This window comes from Typopeltis vanoorti, chromosome 5 (genome assembly GCF_054136105.1).
Source record: "Typopeltis vanoorti isolate ZY-2024b chromosome 5, IOZ_Tvanoo_1.0, whole genome shotgun sequence".
NCBI lineage: Eukaryota > Metazoa > Arthropoda > Arachnida > Uropygi > Thelyphonidae > Typopeltis > Typopeltis vanoorti.
Genome location: NC_143553.1, coordinates 21,713,461 through 21,738,079, shown reverse-complemented (window position 1 = coordinate 21,738,079; position 24,619 = coordinate 21,713,461). Strand labels below are relative to the sequence as shown.

At 36.3% G+C, this 24,619-nt stretch overlaps 1 protein-coding gene across 2 annotated transcripts in view; it reads right to left on the bottom strand.

Moving 5' to 3' along the window:
• nac (GDP-fucose transporter nac) overlaps positions 1–24,619 on the bottom strand; it is a 356,711-nt gene that overhangs the window by 131,095 nt on the left and 200,997 nt on the right. For both annotated transcript variants that reach the window (XM_090393057.1, XM_090393058.1), the window contains exon 4: positions 8,174–8,290. In XM_090393057.1, the coding sequence (XP_090249183.1) occupies positions 8,174–8,290 (117 nt within the window). The remainder of the gene's footprint in view (positions 1–8,173; positions 8,291–24,619) is intronic.

The following is a 24,619-nucleotide window of genomic DNA, read 5'->3' as shown; positions in this document are numbered from 1 at the left end:
TTGCAATAGACTCCAGGATGTGCCATTGGGAAGAGAAGATCCTTAGAGGAGCTGAATATGGTTTTAAGTTTAGTGGGTGGTTATAATGTTATAGGATTCTGTTGATTTTCTCTGATAACCCTTTAATGTATGGGATGGCTATGGTTTTACTGTAATCTAGATTCGTTTTTGTTGTTATTTTATGGAGTATTTTATTAATAGTATTTTTGTTATAGCCATTATTTATGAATGTGTCGCTGATGATTTTTAGTTCTTGTTTCAGGGCTTGTTGGTTAGAGCAAATCGTTGTAGCTCTTTTTAAGGGTGTTAATGACTCCATATTTTTGTGATGGGTGGTGGTATGAATTATGAATTAGTATGAATTAATGCAAAACACATCTTAGCTTGCTCCACCTTTGCAACGAGTTGCCCGGTGTTGTACCACCTTACCCCAATCCTGAAGATACTTTCAGGCGCAAACTTTGTTTGCTCACACTTGGATAAAGGATTAAACTTAATCCTTTATTATAGTCTAACCAAGTGAAAAATAAACTTTCAACATCTTTCTCTAAATCCAGAGTAATTTAATAAAAAGGTGGCAAACCGTTTGGCAACTCCTATAGGTAGAGATGACCTTGCTAATGCTTCTGCCTGGTATCTCCACTTGGGCCTGGCTCCCACTGAAGTGACCTCAATAAAGGTCAAAACTAGTCTGGGTAGTGGCCCTTCCCTTAATGCATAACATTATACATATCTGCAAGGAGATGTGTTTTACATTATGGGAGATACCGAGATAGGAGTGATGTTAGCTTGCTCCACCTCTGCAATGAGTTGCCCAGTGTTGTACCACCTTACCCCAGTCCTGAAGATATTTTCAGGCACAAACTTTGTTTGCTCACACTTGGATAAAGGATTAAACTAAATTTATTATAGTCTAACCAAGTGAAAAATAAACTTCCAATGGCTTAGAAGTATACTACTTAATAAATAAGTAAGACAACATATAAAATCAGTGTAGAAAAACAAATATAAAAAAAGAGTATAAAACAGATGTAAAAAGTATAAAAATATTAAAATTCATAAAACATACATAAATCTGAATCTTTTTTTAAAAACATATTTTACAATAACTTAAACTAAAAAGTATTTACTTTACCTATGCTTTAGTGTTATCAGTGATCAGCATTCATTTCAGACAAACTATGGAGACTGCAACCAAGTGAGAATTAATTACTTTAATTTCCCTGATGTTTCAACCTTCATATTAAGGTCACCATCTGGAGTATACACACACACACATACATACAGAGACAAGCTATATTACATTTCTAACAGTATGCCAAAGAGATAATGATTTGATCAACCATTATGTTACTGGCCTGACCTCTAGTGGAGTCAAAAAAAAAACTATATCAAAGTTTTTTTGAACAAATTCATATAGACAGTTTTATTACAGCAAAAGTGGTGTCCTAATTTAACATGAGAGTTTTATATTAGAGTTAAGATCCTGGATTACTTACAGTCCTATTTATAATTAATTATTAGACAAAAAGGTTATGTGGGTAGAATATGTGGCTTCCATATTCTTGGGATTTTTAGACCATCATTATAGTTAATCCATCAAAAAGATCATATCAGAGATGTGGAGTGGTTAAAAAAAAATTAAAAAAAAGTGCACTAGATTGGCTTTTACACCACTAACAAAAACCATCAAGTCAACTGGCATATCACAAAAATAATACCACACACAGAATTTAATACTTATGTACACAAATTTAAAGAGACTAGTGAGATGATACGATGTTCGACTCAGTGTAATAAAAACCAAGGCCTGATATCAATTAAACTATCATCTCTGGGGAGCATACATAAGAGATCTATGTGTCAATGAATAAGGCTATGAGATAAAATATATTATATCCTGTAACAATGACCTACTTTCATAATATGTCATTCCTGCATTCAACATCTCTAGTGTGCTGAATGAATTTCAGAATGATAATCCAGTTAGCTATGAGGATTTACTCATATGAGCAGACTGGAAAATGATTTAAGTTTCTTTTGGATTTAGTTTGAAATTTTGACATTAAAGGGATCAGGGTGAAACATGCAATTACAATGAAGACACTGATGAAAAATTGCCAAGTACTGTCAATTCAAAGCGTATTTCAATTACATAATATGCAAAGCTGGATGGCCTAAGAAAATCTGTAATGCTCATAAGTTCCAGAATTCATTTATGAACAATGTTTAACTGAGTACGTATAGAAAGGCATAGGAGTCAATGATTCATAATAATGTTTTACTGTATAAACAACACCAAGATAGCAAAAAGTAGATTTATCAAATTCACTAGTATTTTGATGGTTTTCTAACCATCATCATCAGAGCACAATTATAATTGTGATAAGCACAGAGCACTGAACTACATAATTGAGAAAAACAATTTAAATTGTAACTGACAAGAGAATTAATGTCCTTACATGGTGCCAACTATGGGGTTGGATAACCATAAAGTTAATTTAGATCAGGATAACAGGTCTTAAAATGATAGTTTCTCAAATCTTTGATAAATTAATGCAACTATACTGGTTGATGTTGGGAGAAAGATTTCCATCAGTGACATGAGGAACCTTTATCTGGTCTCTTTCAACTAAAGGTGAGTTAACCGGTCTTATACAGAGGTGGAGGGTTTTATCTCCCAGTAGCTTGAGTTTTTCATCCGCTATAACAGGCAAACTGGTCCAGTGAACACAGACAGCTCCAGTCATAAAATATATTATGGCAAGGAAGGCAATGGAAAACCACCTTGATCTTAATCATCTCCCTAGTATGGTAGCATATAGCTAACCCCACCAGCAGTATGGCTGAGGGAATAGGATAGGATAGAATCACTAATGTGCCTTTGTCAGAGACCCTTAACCTTATTAAGCCACATTTCCCTCTTGAAATAACTAAACTATTCAGATTCATCATATATGTAAGTAATTTCCTATGGAAAGAAAAAAATACAAAATAGCTGAATGGGACTTCTATGGGTTCAAAAGGCTCCCCGCATCTTACAATTGACATTTTGGTGAATTGTTCATTTGATAATTTGTAGTTTCAATGACTGAAATGAATTGTTTGAAATTGTTATAATTCTTGACCACAGAGATTAATGAATAACTAACTCTTATTTAGAAGTATTGGTCAAGTGTTGATAAACTATTTAATAACCAACTAGTTTCGCCAGCTATTGCTGTCAGCATCTCCAGGGTACAAATAAGGTAGGCAAAGTAAATTACAAGCTAGATGTTAACTGACAATTCTAATTCAATAACAAAATAGTACTGAGCGTGAAACAATACACGTGTCATGGATACATGATTTACTTGTTGAGAAACATTTTGTAGTTGGCGCTGAAGTTCATTTCATGTGTGTTTAGTAATCTGATTAAGGTCTTCCATATATTAGGTAGGATTAAACCTTGATTCCTGTTGAGATTTTTTGTGGAACGGGCGACTGTAGCTGCTTCTATGAAGATTCTGGAACAGTAGTCTTCTTCTATATAAGGCATATAATAGCCGGCGAAACTAGTTGGTTATTAAATAGTTTATCAACACTTGACCAATACTTCTAAATAAGAGTTAGTTATTCATGAAATAAATCGTGCTTTCAATGAACTGTCTTTTGATGAATTACTTTTTTGCTTAACTGTTGTTTAATTAATTGTTTCTCGATGAACTGTTTATTTGGTTAATTATTTATGCAATAAATTGCCTGTTACTGAATTTCATTTGATAAATTATTTTTTTAGGTGAATGTTCTGCATACTGAACGAACCATCACTGAGAGTTTCCTCCACCATAAGGAGGAGTCCACATGGAGCCATGGTATGGCCCCTTAAATATAATGGGATAAGAAAGGTAAGCAAAACAAGTGGTTTTTTGCTAAAATAGCAGGAAATTGCAGAACTGACAGATAAGATTAATAGGAACTTTGTCAGCAGGACTATGGTAACAATGTAAACTTTTCATGTATTGATAGTTCTATCATAATGTCCCATATCCCCAGCCCTCCCAAGGGTACATATCAGGAATCTGATGAACACCTGTACATTTATTACAGGTCAGAATAAACCTGATAATTTCAATGTTAGTCTCACACATTAACATGTTCACGTTGAGAAGTGTTTCACACATTATCATACCAACAGGACTTCACATTCTATGTTGGATAGGTGGGCTCAACTGACACAAAGTTTACACAGTTTGCAAGGTTTCGACAGAATTTTACTGCCGCTTGTTTGTATGCTGCTTCTGCATCAGGCTTGTAGGTGGGCTTACTGACACAAAGTTTATACAGCATGTTAGCTGCAACTCTTTCAGTAGAATTTTATTTAAAGTTGTTTGTGATCTGTCTTAATGACATTGAAAATTTCAAATGCAATCAAACAAACACTTATTTCATGTAATTGAAAATTTGGATAAATGTTAATATAAATGTTAATATAAATGCTTTTAGTTAGTTAGTTAGTGTGGCTGACGGTACAACAAACAGTTTTGCTTGAGTCTATACAGCATAGTTACCGTGGGAGAGGACATGTAATTCATTAGGTAGTGCCATTTTTATCCCAGTTGACTCTAATTGCACTATTTGTTAACAAATATGTTACACATACTGCAAATGTCTCTGTACCTTATTCAGTGATACAATAAACTACTTGTTTTTCTTGTATCTGCAGTATAGTGGCTGTTGGAAAGGGCATGTGCTTCACTGTATAGGGACAACTGCTTCCAGTCTTAGGACGGTATACACATAGGGAGTAAAAATTTATCTATTCATAATTGAAAATGAATCCTTATATTTTATAAGAATGCATCTCATAAAAGCCAACAAACTAAAAACATGTGACAAATCCACATGTTCAAGTAATGGGTTTCCTGAGCCCCTGTCAAAAAAGAAAAAAAAATATGCATCTGATGAAGTTCGAATTTTTGAAGATATAGTGAATAATTCAGATGATGATTTCAATCAGGTATTACATTTATGGGGCAGTTCCTCATCTGATGAAGAAGATATTTCACAAAGTAAGGTTTCTGAATTTTCAGTTTCAAATGAATGTAATCCTGTAAGTAATGTTGCAGTAACAGTTCAGGTGTATAGTAGAGAAGATGAGCCACTTTTACCACTTGATGTGGAAAATCCGTTGGCAGTGTACTCTGCATTTCCAACTGATGGCCTAATGGAATTTATGTTAAGAGAAACTAACATATATGCAGATTAGTGATTATCTACAACTCAGGATTGTGAAACTCCAGGTAAACAAGTGATTTCCAAGAAATGGATACCCACATCCAAAGAAGAAATGTTTTTGGAATCCTACTACTTATTGGGATAATATATGTTCCAGAAAATGCATTTGTACTGGTCAAAGAATTCCACGTATACAAACTGGAGAATAAAGAATGCAATCTGCAGGGATAGATGTCTGCAACTGCTGAAGTATTGGCATTTTTGTAACAATGACATGGAGACTGTATGTATAAAATATGAGTATTGCTAGAATAAGTTGTTTCAAGCTTTCAAAAAGTAGTTTTGCAGGGAAAAAGTTATAATTGATGAGTATGATTCCATGACATGGGAGGTTGTTCTTTCGACAAGACTCATAAATATAGCATCAAAGTGTAGAAACGCTGTTTACTAGCTTGAATACACATACAGCTGCGTGTATTCAGGCAAAGGTGACACAGTGAATGGTCAGGGCCATGCTCATTCCATCAATTTGAAATTGCTTGATGGCCTCTTGAATACAGGAAGGATTTTATTTGCAGATAATTTTTATACAAGTTTGGCACTTGCTGAGAAACATCTCTCTAAGTCAGTGGTTCCCAACCTTTTTCCAGGTTGGGAACCACTGCCTTAAATCCATTTCTATAAATTGTGCCCCTTGTTTTTAAAATAGCTGTTTTTAAATACTGACACTTTTGTTCCGTGCCTATCTTAATGTAAAATAGTTTACTTTACTTGTTTTTCTGCCATTACTGATTATTTTTCGTGTACCCCTAAACGGCCCAGCATGTACCACCGGTTGGGAACCGATGCTCTAAGGGAACATTTTTTTGTGGAACAATCAGGAATAATAGAGCTGGACTTCCAGCAGAAGTTATGTTGAAGAAAAAGAAACATGGAGAAATAATAACCATGGAAATGGACTGACAAAAGATCAGTAACTATGTTGACAACTTACAGAGGTCATCGTTGTGAGTTATCAGAGTGTGCTCGTAAGAATAGGGCAGGGCAGCAAGTACAGAAATTTTGCAGATGCAGTGCTTAGCTATAATGCTGCTAAGAAAGGCGTCAAGCTCTCAGGCCAGATGGCATGTTATTGTTCCACTCTCAGAAAGACAGTCAAGTGGTATAAAAAACTCACCATGAAAGTACTCTTTGGAATAGCTCTTGTGAATGCATGGATTATTCACAGAAAATTCATTTCTAAAGGAAACATTTCCATTCCCCAATTCAGACAGATAATCATAAAAGAATTTTTAGATACAGGAAAGGCTATATATATTTAAAGAGATTACAATGAAAAGGCAGTCAGCTAAGAAAAATGAAGGTCCATCACTCAAGACTGGTAAATACTGCAGAGAATGCTATAAAAAATTTTCAATTGGTGGAAAGAAATTGGCAGATCAGTGACAACATACTGTATAAATTGTGATGGACAGCTTCCCATGTGTTTAAAGTGTTTTAATGCAACTCATATGAACAATTTACTACTTTCAAAATAATGTAAAGTATCCATAAATAAAATTTTTTCTGAGCATATGCAAAATAGATATTATGAGCTTTTAAAATAAAATGTCTATATAAGAAACAAAATTATTTATGTATATACAGTCGCTGTTTCTTATTGGTTAATGATTTATATTTCACAAACAAATCCCTTTCCATCTATTCATAACTTGTTTTTTTTTTTAATTATTTCCATCATAAATGTAAACACAAAAGTCTAGAGTTTATAGGATCGTGTATTCTTCACTCCACCCCAGATACTTATAACACAAGCACACATATAATATTAGAGATAAATTATTCATAATTCATTTTACAGTACTGAAAGTATTTTTATTCGTGCCTATTCTTTCTCTTCCTTATATTTGCTATTCTCTACATCTTTTAGTAAATTAAAGTCGGACTGGTTGGCTGAGCGGTTAGCGTATCCGCTCTCCAGGCAAAAGGCTGCGGGTTCGAATCCTGCTATAGGCATGGATGTTTATCTGTGGAAATATCTGTGGTGGTGGCGGGCGGTAAATGGCGTTGGTGTAGTTGGTGGATTGAGTGATGGTGACAGAGAGCTGTGGAGTAGGTGTCCTCCCTCGATGAGTCTTTGGACTCCCTGGAGGTGTTATGTAATAATAATAATATATTATACTACTATGTAAATAAAAGAATTATCAGAAAATAAAGTAAAATATATATATATACATACAAAAAGAAAGAAATACACATAACAAGTAATCCACATGTATTCCTGCGACACCCACACAAATCAGCTAATCAGCATTATTAGATCATAGGATAAAACCCTCCCTATAGTTATTTACTGAGCTAGCAATGTAAACAGTCGCTGTTTCTTATTGGTTAATGATTTATATTTCACAAACAAATACCTTTCCATCTATTCATAACTTGTTTTTTTTTTAATTAATCCCATCATAAATGTAAATACAAAAGTCTAGAGTTTACAGGGATCACATATTCTTCACTCCACCCCAGATACTTATAACACAAGCACACATAATATTAGAGACGTAAATTATTCATAATTCATTTTACAGTACTGAAAGTATTTTTATTCGTGCCTATTCTTTCTCTTCCTTATATTTGCTATTCTTTACATCTTTTAGTAAATCAAGTATAACAACTAATAATCAAATATATCATTCTCTTTAATTATTGTTTTTAATATATTCTGAAAAGAACATTCCTTTTCGACTATCCTCCCACAATGCGGGATTAGTTACAATCAAAGAAACCATCATGAAAAGCAGCACATGCAAGAGTGATATTACCAGTAATTTTGCTCGCTTTGCCAGATGGTTTGGTTAGGTTAGGTTCACGGCGAGCAAGCTACTATCACCTGACATGAACATTAATAACGTTGTAGTAGTATGACTATTAATAGTAATAAGAATCAATAACTTACCACATTAAATACAGTAGTTAATGACCTACCAACATAATAGAATGGCACACCAACATACTTAAGGCATAAGTTGTTCATAGTTACCATGGCAACAAATACAACAGATAAAGGTAGAATCTAAAGGGAGAGGGGGTGGAACATATTATTTTAGCTGCTCAAGACATATATATATATATATATAAATACATACATACTCAATACTCACACACATTAATATAACTAACAAAAAATAAATATACATGATATGACAGATATATTATTATTACCACCCCAAGACCTCATGGAGTCAAAGACTAATCTGGGAACATATCCCAGAGCAGAAGATCAGTTTGCAAGTAAGAAAAAATTACTAATGTAAATGATTATTATAACAGGATTGTTTATGCATCAAAGCTAGATCACATCGACTCTCTGTTTCTTCAATGGAATGAACATGACTTACCAAGGCTTCTGACTCGATGTCCAGTCCTCACCTTCACAAAGCAAGGACTTGACATTTCTGTACTCCATCAGAATTCATTTGAGAGTTTAAACAAAAATATGCTTTATTTTGGTCATGAAAAAAAATCATCAAAATCCAGCAATCTTAAATTATGATGGTTTGTTGATGCTCAATTTACATCCATCATTCTTGTCAGGAACAAGAACAACAAAAAAGTCAGCTACTGGAAAACATCACCAGATATGAAAACAAGAACCATTAATAAATGAAGGATTAATTTTCATTGAAAGAGGTAGATGATAGAAGAGAGTCAGATGGTTTTGAATTATGGCCACAGCACCTTGGACTATAACAGCAATATATTACTCTGCAGTAGTAGATGATATGCATATGGTCACTCCAATACTTGGTGATGTGCCACACCAAGCCTTGCCATATAGCCCTGTTGTATGCTTTTCTGGAGGCTTCAACTCTCTGAAGATCAGTCACTCCTCACACCATCTATCTCCATCTAATTGAGTCTACCTCTTCCTCTTTTTCCAGGAACTTTACTTTCTATTACTGTTCTGAGAAGTCCTCCTTCCATTGTGTCCAAAATATTTTAACTTTCTTCTGTCAATATCTTTAAGGAGCCTTAAAGTTCTACTGATCTTTTCTAACACCTATTCATTTGTATGCCTTCCAGTATATGATATCCTCAACAGCCTTCTGTAACACCATATCTCAAAAGCAGCTTCTTTTCTTATCTGATTTCTTTAGGTTCCAAGTCTCACATCCATAAGTTGCTGTTGGAAAAACTGAATCAAAAATCCTCAACTTTGTTCCCATGGAGATAGATCCATCCTTCCAGATTTTAGTCAAGTCTCTGTCTGTTGTTTTAGCCATTCTTAATCTTCTTCACATTAATAATGGATCCCATACTCAAACTTGCTGACTTCCCCAATTCTTTCTCCATTAAGGTACACTTGTTTCTCATGAGCTTCCCTATGTGTATTCTTTTGAGAACCATAATCTTTGTCTTGCTAGGATTGAGTTGAAGTCCTCTGTTATCAATGATCTTGTTAACTCTAATGATACGAAGAACTAGGACAAGAATTTGTCCTAGTTCTTCGTTTCATTACAGAGGAGTACAGTATCATCAGCATACCTCCGATTACCGATGAATCTACCACCTATCCTAATTCCTGTCTTCAGTTTATCCAATGCTCACATGATGTCCTCCACATATATATCAAACAAGTGAGGAGAAAGAAGTAAATATCCTTGCCTAACTTCTTTTCCAGAAGCCAATCAATCAATTTAACACCTGTTCTTACTGTGGCTTCTTGCTCTCTGTAAGAGTTGGCTATCAACCTGATAGTGTGTTGAAGAAAACTCATTCTTTTCATTACTTCCCACAGTTTCAGATGCTGAACACAGTCAAAAGCTTTAGAGTAGTCTAAGAAACACATTACCAGAGGGAGTCTGACTTCTTTATATTTTTCTATGATCTGTTTAACTAAGGCAGTGGTGGCTAACCTTTTTATGTGCGTGTGCCAAAAATTTACAATTCAAGCTGCTGACATGCCGGGCAGATTTTAATAGGAGAAAAGTTAATAGAAAATTAATCTAACTTAATTAATTTATTTATACATAACTATTTATAATTTTATAAATAATATTTTATTTTATTTATAATATTTATTTATATATAAATTTATAATATTATTCAGTGTAAAATTGATTATTGTATTATTAAATTGATTTTAATGATGTTGGTTTCAAAAAAAAAAAAAATGGTAGTAAGAAAAACATTTATGCATTGTAACTCACCATAGAAGTCAGCTGAGCAGGGGAAGCAGCAGAAAGATGTCAACTTGTCGGTGAAATGCTTACCGTATTTACTCGAATATAACTTGCCCTCACGTATAACTCGCACCCCTGATTTTACTTTACGAAAAAAGACATTAAAAAGTTTTGCATATACCTCGCACACGAAAAATGTTTAAACATGTTTTCACGTCGAGGCGATAGTAACTCGTTCCCCTGCGATTAACAACACGCCCTCCCCAAACAGCCATTATACTGAAGATGCAAGAAAAACAAGTAGTTTTATTGTAATAAAACTACTTGTTTTATTACAATAAAACAAGTAGTTTTCCCTGAATAAGGTACAGAGCCTTTTGCAGTCTGTGTAATATATTTCTCAAGAAGTAGTGCAATTACAGATAGCTGGAATAAAAACGGCTAACTAATGAATGACATGTCCCCTCTCACAGAAACTATGCCGTATAGACTCAAGAAAAACCATATGTTGCACTGGAAACACAGTATCTAACTAAAAACTATTGTCCAATTTTTCAATTACATGAAATAAGTGTTTGTCTTATTGCATTTGAAATTCTCGATTTCATTATGACATCTCACAAAGACTAACTTCAAATAAAATTCTACCATGAATTGAAACATGCCATATAATACATGTGTGAGTTCGCCTACCAGCTCAAATGCAAACAACCAGCAATAAAATTCAACCAAGAGTTGAAACTTTGTGTGAGTTGAGCCTACCGGTAAGTTCTGTCAGAATGATAAATGACACCCCGTCGTGAATGTGTTAAAACTAAGAAATATATAGTGAATGTTGTTATGACAGTTTCAGATGTTATGGAATTCAGTTGAAGAGAATTAGCATTTCAACTTGTCAGTTGTCTTTGGGTCACATGATCAATACCATGCCAATCATAGGCACATCTTCATAGCTGCTCTCTCTCATGTAAAACAAAATTTAACTTGTACATATTGTAACAATTTAAAAAAAAAAAAGAGTGAATAATTTATAAGCATATAAAAGGATATCAACTATAAATCGTTGACGTGCCAGCAAAATTCTCGGACGTAGCACTTCTGGCAAGCATGCCATAGGTTTGCCATCTAGGATCTAAGGCAAAGGATCTGATCTCTGTGCCCTTATCTTTCCTAAAACCTGCCTGTTTCTTAGGCATCTCTGCCTCAACTTTGGCTTCAATCCTCTTTAGTATGATCTTCAATAAATTTTGCTTGCATGAGATATTAGTTTAATTTCTATAGTTCTTGCAAGCCTTCATATCTCTCTTCTTATGTAGTGGTATGAAAACTGACTTCTTCTTCCAGTCCCTAGGCCATGATCCTGTCTCCCATATCCTTGTAATCAATCTATGGAACACTCTTATCCCCCCTGTCCCTTGTGGCCTTAATTAACTCTACTGGGATTCCATCTGCACCTGGGACCTTATTGCTATTAAGCTGCTTAACTGCTCTTTCAACTGGTGAGAGGGCTCCTCCAAATCTTCTTTATCCACTCTATTGTACAGTTCCTCACAGTATTCTTTCCATTTGTTTTTGATTTTCAATTCTTCTGTTAGTAATGTTTCATTCCTGTCTTTGATGACATTTGATTTGGGCTTAAACTTGTACTTTAGATCACGAACTAATTAAACATCCTTTTATAATTGAGTCTCCTCATCTGGAACTCTATCTCTTCACATTTATTAGTAGAGAACTTTTCCTTGTCCTGCTTGATGGCTCTTCTGACTTCTCTATGTGATCTCATATATTCTTCAGTCTCTGTGTCAAAATACTTCTTGGCTGTATCATGATTATCACCTTGAATCCTTCCCCAAAGCAGTTCAAAAATCATCCAACTGAGTTGAGGTTTTTTTTGGGAATCCACTAGGAATTACTCTAACATCCAATATAGTGAGATGTGCCTGACTTGCAAGTTTTCAGAGTCTTAGTCTTACTTTGCTCTTACTAGCTGATGGTCTGTACCACAAACTGCTCCAGGACAAGTACGCACATCAGAGATCCTTGTCTTCCATCGCTGTAGAGCCAGGATGTAATCAATGTGGTGCCTTGACCTATCAATGTTAGATATCCAAGTATAGATCTGTCATTACTAATACTACTAATACTATTAGTACTAATAATAGTATTAGTAATAACTAATCTGTTAGCAAGGCCAAATTCCAACAGCTTTCACCACGGGTGTTACGTTCACCCAGACCAAACATGCCACACTCTGGCCTAACTCTCATACTCTCTATCTCTCATTTTTGCATTTAAATTTAATGCAAAATTTAAATTTTGCATTAAATGGGGAAGAGGAAGAAGAGAAGAAAGAAGGAAAGAAAAAAGGGGAGGGACCAGTCAACATATAGCAGATGCATATTACATGAAGAAAAGCATCGTCCAGCATCAGGTACCTCAAGTTGCCAAGCCTGTACTCACTAACGTGGGCCCTTGAGGACACAGATGATGATATTTGACAGAAATTTACTATTATGGAAGAATAACGTTATATAGTAGATAGAGAGCATAATCAAAAAGGCCTAGTCAGAGGGCCAGATGATACTATGAGCCCTACTCCAGTCACCTGGCTGGAGTAGGGGTCATAGTATCATCCATAAAAAATGAAATAAACTGAATGTGAAGAATTTCACTGCAGTGTTTGATATGAGATTTATATAAGCATATTTTCTTCTAGAAAAGACTAAAAAAAATTGTCAGACTAAGAAATTTGACTAGGAAAGTGAATTCGGTTCAGGCCAAAAACAGGGGATGTCAGAAATCAGACATTGATATAACCAATACTGAATTCTATGGGAGAAAATACATGTCTAGAGATTTCGCTAATGATTTACTATGAGAATATTTTACCTTGGTCACCAAGGTAACTTCATTGGCACAAGGAAAGACAATTAAGCATGTGCATGCAGACACAAAGTAGACAAACACATACAGAGTATGAAAAGCAGGTTCCTACAGTCCTAAGTGGCAACTGATATGGGGGCAGTGATGGAAGCTCAAGGTCACAAAATAATGGACTCCCATATTTTAGGTAAAGTGAAATGAATAACATTCACCAAATTTGAACAAAGTTCAAATTTGGTGAATGTTATTATTCTGTGGAAGATTGTATAAATAATAATTATTATTATTAAACAAGACATCATGGAGTCAAACCCTCATCTGGGAGGTCCTTTTATCACACACATATCTCATCATACCGTGTCTTAAACACATTCAAACTCCTTGCAGACACTACACTCTCAGGCAAGGCATTCCAATCATTCACAACTCTGCACGAAAAAAACCTGCCTCTCACTCCCCTACTCACACCCTCTTTATATGGTTTCCAGGGATGACCTCTGGTTCTCCCCTGATCTCCCACTATTCTCTGTAGAACTTCTCCACCGTTGATCTTATAACAACCCCTTACCAACTTGTAGGTCTCCATCATATCTCCCCTCCTCCTTCTCTCCACCAGACTCTGCAAATTACATCTTCTCAATCTATCCTCATACTCAATATTCCAGAGGTCAGAAACTACCTTAGTCAGTCGCTTTTGGACCCTTTCCAACATCTCTTCATCCTTCTTAAAACCCGGTGACCAAATCTGGGCACAATAGTCCATGTGTGGCCTAATCAAAGCCTTATACAGTGGAACAAGAATCTCCCTACTTCTACACATCAGTGTCCTACACATCATTCCCAGAAGTCTTTGTGTTGTCTTCACAATTTTGGCGATGTGTCCCCTAAATTTTAGATCCTCATCCACTATCACCCCCACATCTCTTATTTCCTCTACTTCCAACAATATATTCTCACCAAGCATAAATTCTGCATCCCATCTTTGTTTTCCAAATTTTAAAACCTTACATTTTCCAACACTGAACTCACATCCCCATTTGCTTGCCCAATCACTCAATTTATGCAAGTCTTCTTGTAAGGCCACAACATCTTCACTACTCTTTATGGTTCGTCCCAACTTTGCATCATCTGCAAACAACTGAATATCTCCATCCAAATCTTCGCCAATATCATTAATATACAAGTTAAATAGTAATGGCCCTAAAACAGACCCCTGAGGAACTCAACTAGTGACTTTCCTTTTCCTGGATATCGCACCCCCATACACAACTTGTTGATACCTATCAGATAGCCAGTCTCCAATCCAATGCACTAATCTAATATCCAACAACATGTGCTCTAGTTTGACTGTCAACTTATCATGAGGTACTCTATCAAAAGCTTTTGCGAAATCCAAGTATATTACTGTGAATCCTTCTCCTCTGTCCAAGGAAGCAGTCACTTTATTGTAATAAGTAAGTAGATTACTAAAACATGCCCTCGCTTTAGCAAATCCATGCTGTCCATCAAAGATTATACCATTGTTGTCAACCCACCTCTGGAACCTAGTTCTCACAAGCTTCTCCAACAACTTAACCACAACACCTGACACAGAGATAGGCCTGTAGTTTGATGCTTGAGTTTGATCACCTCCTTTATGAAGTGGCACAATCTTGCCCTCCTTCCACTCTTTAGGAACTTGACCAAGTGCAAGACTCGTATTAAAAAAATATGTCAAGGCAGGTGTCAACTCTCTGGCACATTCCTTCAGAATAAGCGGTGATATATTATCAAGTCCCACAGCCTTATTTACATCTAGTTTACTCAACTCCCAAAACACCTCTTGCTCACTTACAGTCAGTCTCTCCTCCCCATCATCAACTACTCTTAATCTCTCCATGAAGTCACATTCACAAGATTAAAAGATCTTTATGAACTGCTCATTAAGTATCTCCACCACACATACTGCAACAGCTGTCTTTATACCATTTCCTCGAATCAATGTCATCTTTCCATAATCATTCTTTCTTTTGCTGGCTACATATCAAAAGAACTCCCTAAGATTCTTTTTGGCTTCATTAGCTAACTGCTGATCATACCTCTCTTTAGCTACTCTCACCAACCAAGTCACCCTCCTTGCCTGGTCTTTGTAGCCCTCATGAAATTGGTTACTTCGACTTCTCTTATGCTGCCTCCACAATGCCCTTTTTCTCTGTATTGCATGCTTAACTCTTTATTCATCCATCTCACACCTACCTTATTTAACCTTCTCACCCGTGGCATACATTTACATATTGCATCTACTAAATAGTTTTTGAAAATCCCCCAAGCTGCATTGATCTCTTTTCCAACTAACTCCTCATTCCATGCTACACTTGCAAGCTGTCTCCTGAGCTCTTCATAATCACCCCCCCCCCTTGTAGTTCCACATATACCCTTTTTTCACAGGGGTCCTTGTACTGCTGGCAATCCCCAGGTAATCACCTCATGGTCACTTTTACCAATTGGTGGATGATTTGACACCTCATTTATAATTACATCCTCTGATGAGATGACCAAATCCAAGACCCTCAATCCTCGTGTGCCCTCTGTTACATACTGTCTGAGGTAGTTATCCCTCAAAAACTCAAGAAACTCATTTTCTTTACTTCCAGTTGCTATCTCTTCATTCCAGTGTATATTGCCATAATTAAAATCACCCATAATGATCACTCTTTTCTTATTTGCTTGGCTTATTTGACTATACATTTCACTATCACCACCATCCACATTACCAGGTCTATAACAACATCCATTCAAGTATTTGATTCTATTCACCTCTATCTCACACCATACTGCCTCAAAACCACTGGCCCTATTTCCCTCTTGAATCTCTACCTTGTATGGACATAACTCTTTCTCTATCATCAATAGCACTCCCCCTCCCTCTTTACCCCTTCTATTCTCACAAAACACACATCATACCTTTCCATCTCTATTCCTGTCAGAATGTTGTCCTCATCTAACCATCTCACTTATTCTGACAATCTTTGGGTGAACAGACGCAATTAGTGCAACCATTTCATCCGCCTTGTTTCTTATACTTCTAGCATTGGTATACAAACACAACAACTCATTTCTGGATCCACAGCTAGTTCCACTGATACCACTCACTCGATGTGATCTCTCCATGGTGGACTGGGGCCATTTTCCTTTCTGCTTCTTCATTTTAGAACCCTTTGCAATTCCATCTGTTTCCTCTTGATCCCTGGTCATCCCATTTCTTTCCTGCCTATACATGCTCTCACCTTCTCTTGGAGCATCCACCTTCCTCACGCTGCTACCCCTATCCACCCTGAGCCTCCCCGTTTCCCTGCTCCTCTAATCTCTGATTTATATCTGCTCCTGCATGAATAGGATGTTTTATTTCATTGGATCCAGTGGTTTGTTGGAAACACTTTTAGTACACCTGAACAGCCAATAGCCACAGATCTGTTACATCACTGAAAAGGAAAACAATAACTGTCTACTGCTCCTTGACTACTCAACATATCCTTATCCATTTCTGTCTACCAAAATCCTATCCAAACTGGAAGGTTGATACATTGCCACCATCCTAACAAATAGTAACATCTAAACCAGTGGTTTCCAACCTTTTTCCACTTGTGTGTCCCTTTTAAACCCATTTTTATAAAGTGTACCCCTTGTTTTTTAAAATAGCTGTTTTTAAATACTGATACTTTTGTTCAGTGCCTATCTTAATGTAATGCACTTACTTATACACGGTCAATAACATCTAGTCAATACGGGGGTATGCATACCATCGGTTGGTAATCAATGATCTAAACCTTAGCTATTGAAAGTTTTTCCACTTGGTTATATTATAACTTAAAGATGCCAAGTAATTATATTCTTAGTTTCATCCTTTATCCAAGCGTGAGCAAACAAAGTTTGCACTTGAAGGCACTTCACTACTGGGTTACTTGTATATAGAGGCTAGACTTCACATCAATTGCCTTAGAAATATGACTTCTGCATTACTTCAACCTTGGTATCACTTCCGGGTCTGGCTCCCACTAATGAGACCTCCATAAAGGTCCAAACCAGTCTGGGTAGTGGTCTTTTCCATAATGCACGGCATTATACAGGTCCATAAGAACATGTATGTTGCATTATGGGATGCTAAGGCAATTGATGAGAAGTCATTAACCTCTATATACAAGTACCCCCAGTTGTGAAGTTACTTCACATGCAAACTTTGTTTGCTTACACTTGGATAAAGGATGAAACCAAGAATATAATTTCTTGGCATCTTTAATTTAGAATCATCTGCTCAGGCCAAACTAATCTATCCACAGAGATCAGTCACATCAATGGCAATTTTTAGCCAATAGCTTTCTCCTTCAAAAATAAAAGAAGATTTTGCCAGTTCCCCAAACCCAATCCATCCCCAAATGCAGAACACAAAAATCTATTGCCATTCCCTACACCTAGGATCCCTCAGAAAGGTCTATAATTCCTACTCTTTACAAAGGTAAGAATTATAGACCATCTTCAAGCATACATAAAATTAGCTACCCTTATCCACTCATCAAAGGATCCTCTCCATTATCTATTTTATTATCTCCCCTTATCCACTCATTAAAAGATCCTCTCCATTATTATTGACCAGTGATGAGCAATCTTGGTTCTTCAGTGGGCCACATTTAAAAACCTAATATTCCATGTGGGCTGCAACAAACACTGTATTAAATACTTGAATATATTAATCAAAATAATTTAATTTATGGGGTGGAATTTGTTATTTTCGACATAGATTTACAATGAAAATTATTATTATTTTTTAATTTGATTTACTTTCTATTAGTAATACTTTCAATATATACACAGGTATACGACCATATTTTTTTAATCAAAAGTAATTAAATACCTGCTGAAATTTAATTAATGAGATATTTGGCTGTTTCTGATCAACAAGCTTTTCAATACTGGGAGGTATGTTTGAAATTGAGACTCTAATACAAGTTTTTAGTTGTTCGTCATCAAGGTGATTTTGAAGATCATTTTTTATAATTTTCATTTTAGAAAAGAGTTGTTCATACAGATAAGTACTACCAAATAAACTCATTAATTGCCTGGAATGGGTAGCCAGCAATGGAATTTATCAGTTGGAAAGTAACTCTTATAAAAGTCAATAAGACTTACAATTTGCAACTTATTTTCTTAGTTCACCGTTGCTTTGCAAATCATTTATTTTTATTTGAAATTCTTCGGGAACCCTTTTAACGTCTATATTAAAGGGTAATGAGAAAATATCAAAATTAGTTTCTTATCTTTAAAGGTACCTGTGGCATAACTATAAATAATAAATTACACGATAACCACAGTAATTAATTTTAATAAAATAAAGGTACAAATATTTCGTACTGAAATTAACAGTACATCATCAGTGTAGACAACAAATAGTTCAAAGGAATGAATACAAGTACATAACAGTCGGTAGATTACCAATTAAAAACTATTGCCACGTTCTAGAAATTAATATTAATAAAATATTATTAAATAATTCTTAAAAACTATTTCTTTGATGGTTACATAAGAACATAAGATAAGAATCTCCCAAACTTTTGGGAGAGAGAGACAATCATTTCGATTCAAATTTGGCCGATGTAAAAGAGCTTCACAACTTTCTTTGAAAGGGCATTCGTATTTAAACTTGCATCTATGGAGAAGACGAGCTTTATCCCACTGGATATTGTGTTTAGTGTTAATACTATGTTGTGCCAGACCAGACTTTTGAGGTTTCATGTATTCGATATAATACTGATGTTCCTTCATCCTTTCTTCCACAGAACGGCCTGTTTGTCCAGAGGCTGTTCTGTGGAAAAAAGAATGAAGGAACATCAGTATTATATCAAATACATGAAACCTCAAAAGTCTGGTCTGCACAACATAGTATTGACATTGGCCAAATTTGAATCAAAATGACTGTCTCTCTCCCCCAAAAGTTTAGGAGATTCTTATCTTATGTAACCATCAAAGAAATAGAAACTCAAAGAGTTTCATGCTGAATACAGTAGAAACTATATAAATAAAGTTCGGCGATTCCAAGCATAAGCAAATACCTGGATACTGCAGCAACTGACCCTTAAGGTAGTGCAAGCTGAGGCAACTCATGTCAAAGGTGGAGCAAGCCCCGATCACTATTCTTGATATTTACCCATAATGTGAACTTAGCTCCTAGGAGCTGTATTACTGTTCAACATTATGAGAGAAGGTCACTACCCAGACCGGTTTCAACCTTTATTGAGCTCATCAGTGAGTAGGTAGACCTAGTTAATATCAAGTTTGTAGCGAACAGAACTTACAACCCTTCTATGAGTATTGCTGAGAGGTGTCCTAATAAATTATTAGATATATGAAGAGCCAAAGGCTTCAGGACTGGGGTAAGGTGGTACAACACCAGGGCAACTCATTGCAAAAGTGGAGCAAGCTACCAACACTACTGTCTCAGTATCTCCTATAATGCAAAACACATCTCCTTGTGGATATGTCTAATGTTATGCATTAAGGGAAGGGCCACTACTCAGACTAGTTTAGACCTTTATAGCAGGTCATCTCTACCTATGGGAGTTGCCAAATGGTGTGCCACCCTTTTTTATAAATTACTCTGGATTTAAAGAAAGATGTTGAAAGTTTATTTTTCACTTGGTTAGAGTATAATAAAATTAGTTTAATCCTTTATCCAAGTGTGAGCAAACAAAGTTTGCGCCTGAAAGTATCTTCAGGACTGAGGTAAGGTGGTACAATACCAGGGAAACTCGTTGCAAAGGTGGAGCAAGTTCGGCAACATATGACTTGTTTAAGTTAAGGGATATTACATCCCATATCGTTTCTTAGCCGAATAAGAAACTCAAAGAGTTTCATGCCGAATATAGTAGAAACTAAATATCATATGTCACCAAATTGAAGCCTTTGGCTCTTCATATATCTAATAATCAAAGAAATAGTTTTTAAGAATTATTTAATAATATTTTATTAATATTAAAATTAGTTTCATTTTCACATAAGTTTTTGAATTATTTCATGTCCTAAATTCTTTTTGTAGTTGCTGTATTTCCTCTGCATATTTTTTCATTTCAGGTGGAATTTCTTTTCTCAAAATTGGAAAATAAGCCATATTATTAGATTACAGTTGCTGATTCCAAATTTTTAGTTTATTTTCAAAGGCTTTGATTTTATCAAACATTTTATTAATAAGTTTGTTCTCTCCTTGAAGATTTACATTTAATTTGTCCAAATGTTGAGTAATGTCGAGTAATAAAGCGCTAGTAGGTCAAGCGCTACGGACGTGTTTTGAAGAGCTCCTGATTCAGATAAGTTTTACTAGGAATAATTAAATATATATGCATAATTGATTAAGTAAGAGCGGCTGTAAATGTTGTATGCTACCGATATTATTAGTGTGGGGTTTTTTCCTTGCTTAAACTAAATACGAAAACGTTAATATTACACCTAGTAACCTGCAGAGGAAAAAAAAAAAATGGCGACGGCATTGTCATTCCATGATTTTAATTTGGATTTCAGTCGGTTCGTTAAGTGTGAGTTCTGTTATATGTATTCCTTCGATTACATAAATGATTTGTGGATGTTTAGTGCGGATGGAAGAAGGGTGTGTGTGTGCGAAATGTGACCTGAACGAGGAATTGATGAATGCGAATATGAAGTTGATGACAAAAAAGTACCGATTGTGTCGCGAGTGCACATTTGAAAGAGAAGGATGGTGAGAAGACAGGCGAAAAAATGTTAAAAAATCAGGAAAAAAAAAAAAAAGGAGCGATTTGACAACCGTAACGGATGTTAAAAGGGACGAAAGTGAGGCAGAAAGAAACGAAATTGAGAGAACGATTGAAAGCAGAAATGGCGTGATGCAGAAATCGCAAGTAAAAAAAATCGAAAGAATGAATGATAGCGAAAAAAGAATGGCTGATGGCGAAAGTTGGACGCATGTTGGAACGAAAGTACTGAACCAAAGAAAGATGAATGACAGTAAAAGTAAGAAGAATGATAGCGACAATTGGACGCATGTTAGTCCGAAAGTACGGAAACAAAGAAAGATATGTGAGAGTGAAAGTGAGAAGAATGATAGTGAAAGTTGGACGTATGTTGGACCGAAAGTACGGAAACAAAGAAGGATGAATGAGAGGGAAAGTGAGAAGAGGGGGTCGAGAGTTAGAAAGATTTAATGATAGAGTGAATGTGTCGCGAGGTTCGGAAGGTGAATTGGATGAAGCAAGAAATGAAATGGATGCGGAATGAAATTAAGAGAATTCAGGTCAAAACTATTAAAATAAATCACGATGGCATGAAAGAGTTAACAAAAGATGAGCGAGTGGCGTTGTATGGCGAATCCATTGTTAAAGGTGTGCTAGAGGATAAAATGCACAAGGTATGTTTTCCAGGCGGTAAAATGAGTAGAGTGATTGAGGCATTGAATATGAGGCGGGAACGAGCAAAAGAGTTAACTGTATTAATTGGTACAAATGATTTGAGAGAGAACAAAGAGCATGTCAAAATGAATGTCAGGAGACTGCTTGGAAAGATAAAGGAGAATAGTGTGACAGGAAGGGTGGTCAGTGTGTTGCCTAGGTATGATTGTGGTGAAATGAAGCGGAGAGCAAGGATTATGAATGATATTCTGGCTGAAATGTGTGAGGAGATGGGAGTACAGTTTGTTAATGTGTGGAATGAGTTTAAGGGACAAAGTGAGCTGTATGGGAGCGATGGACTGCATTTGAGTGGTTATGGTGTGAGTCGCTTGGAGAGACTGCTGCTGGAAAGTGGAGAAGTGAATAGAGAGAATGAATCAGATCGAGGGGGGAGTGATGTGGAAGAGCAGGAGAGTACGACAGGAGAGATTGAAGGAGTGGAAATGAATGGGGAAGTGAGTGGTATGAGTATAGAAAATGAGAGAATGGGTGTGCAAGAGGAGCAGAGAAACGGGGAGGCTCAGGGTGGACAGGGATACACAGCGTGAGACAGGTGGATGCTCCAAGAGGAGGTGAAAGCATGTGTAGGCAGGAAAGTAATGGGATGATCAGGGATCAAAAGGAAACAGATTCAATTGCAAAGGGTTCTAAAATGAAGAAGCAGAAAGGAAAATGGCCCCAGTCTACCATGGAGAGATCACATCGAGTGAGTGGTATCAGTGGAACTAGCTGTAGATCCAGAATACCAATGCTAGAAGTATAAGAAACAAGGCCGATGAAATGGTTGCACTAATTGCGTCTGTTCACCCAAAGATTGTCGGAATAAGTGAGACATGGTTAGATGAGGATGACATCCTGACAGAAATAGAGATGGAAAGGTATGATGTGTTTCGTGAGGATAGAAGGGGTGAAAAGAGAGGGGGAGTGCTATTGATGATAGAGAAAGAGTTATGTCCATACAGGGTAGAGATGCAAGAGGGAAATGGGGCCAGTGGTTTTGAGGCAGTATGGTGTGAGATAGAGGTGAATAGAATCAAATACTTGGTGGGATGTTGTTATAGACCTGGTAATGTGGATGGTGGTGATAGTGAAATGTATAGTCAAATAAGCCAAGCAAATAAGAAAAGGGTGATTTTAATTATGGCAATATAGACTGGAATGAAGAGATAGCAACTGGAATTAAAGAAAATGAGTTTCTTGAGTTTTTGAGGGATAACTACCTCAGAATGTAACAGAGGGCACAAGAGGATTAAGGGTCTTGGATTTGGTCATCTCATCGGAGGATGTAATTATCAATGAGGTATCAAATCATCCACCAATTGGTGAAAGTGACCATGAGGTGATTACTTGGGTGGTTGCCAGCAGTGCAAGGACCCCTGTGAAAAAAGGGTATATGTGGAACTACAATGGGGTGAATATGAAGAGCTCAGGAGACAGCTTGCAGGTGTAGCATGGAATGAGGAATTAGCTGGAAAAGAGATCAATGCAGCTTGGGGTATTTTCAAAAAATATTTAGTGGATGCAATGTCTAAATGTATACCACGGGTGAGAAGGTTAAATAAGGTAGGTGTGAGATGGATGAATAAAGAGATTAAGCATGCAATACAGAGAAAAAGGGCATTGTGGAGGCAGCATAAGAGAAGTGGAAGTAACCAATTTCATGAGGTCTAGAAAGACCAGGCAAGGAGGGTGACTTGGTTGGTGAGAGTAGCTAAAGAGAGGTATGAACAGCAGTTAGCTAATGAAGCTAAAAAGAATTCTAGGGACTTCTTTCGATATGTAGCCAGCAAAAGAAAGAATGATTATGGAAGGATGACATTGATTGGAGGAAATGGTATAAAGACAGCTGTTGCAGAATGTGTGGTGGAGATACTTAATGAGCAGTTCATAAAGATCCAATCTTGTGAATGTGACTTCATGGAGAGATTGAGAGCAGTTGATGATGGGGAGGAGAGACTGACTGTAAGTGAGCAAGAGGTGTTTGGGGAGTTGAGTAAACTAGATGTAAATAAGGCTGTGGGACTTGATAATATATCACCGCATATTCTGAAGGAATGTGCCAGAGAGTTGACACCTGCCTTGACATATTTTTTTAATACGAGTCTTGCACTTGGTCAAGTCCCTAAAGAGTGGAAGGAGGGCAAGATTGTGCCACTTCATAAAGGAGGTGAACGAACTCAAGCACAAACTATAAGCCTATCTGTGTGTCAGGTGTTCTGGTTAAGTTGTTGGAGAAGCTTGTGAGAACTAGGATCCAGAGTTGGGTTGACAACAATGGTATAATCTTTGATGGACAGCATGGATTTGCTAAAGGGAGGTCATGTTTTAGTAATCTACTTACTTATTACAATAAAATGACTACTTCCTTGGACAGAGGAGAAGGATACACAGTAATATACTTGGATTTCGCAAAAGCTTTGGATAGAGTACCTCATGATAAGTTGACAGTCAAACTAGAGCACATGGGGTTGGATATTAGATTAATGCATTGGATTGGAGACTGGCTATAGGTAGGTATCAACAAGTTGTGTAAGGGGGTGCGATATCCAGGAAAAGGAAAGTCACTAGTGGAGTGCCTCAGGGGTCTGTTATAGGGCCATTACTATTTAACTTGTATATTAATGATATTGGCGAAGATTTGGATGGAGATATTCAGTTGTTTGCAGATGATGCAAAGTTGGGACGAACCATAAAGAGTAGTGAAGATGTTGTGGCCTTGCAATAAATTGAGTGATTGGGCAAGCAAATGGGGATGTGAGTTCAGTGTTGGAAAATGTAAGGTTTTAAAATTTGGAAAACAAAGATGGGATGCAGAATTTATGCTTGGTGAGAATATATTGTTGGAAGTAGAGGAAATAAGAGATCTGGGGGTGATAGTGGATGAGGATC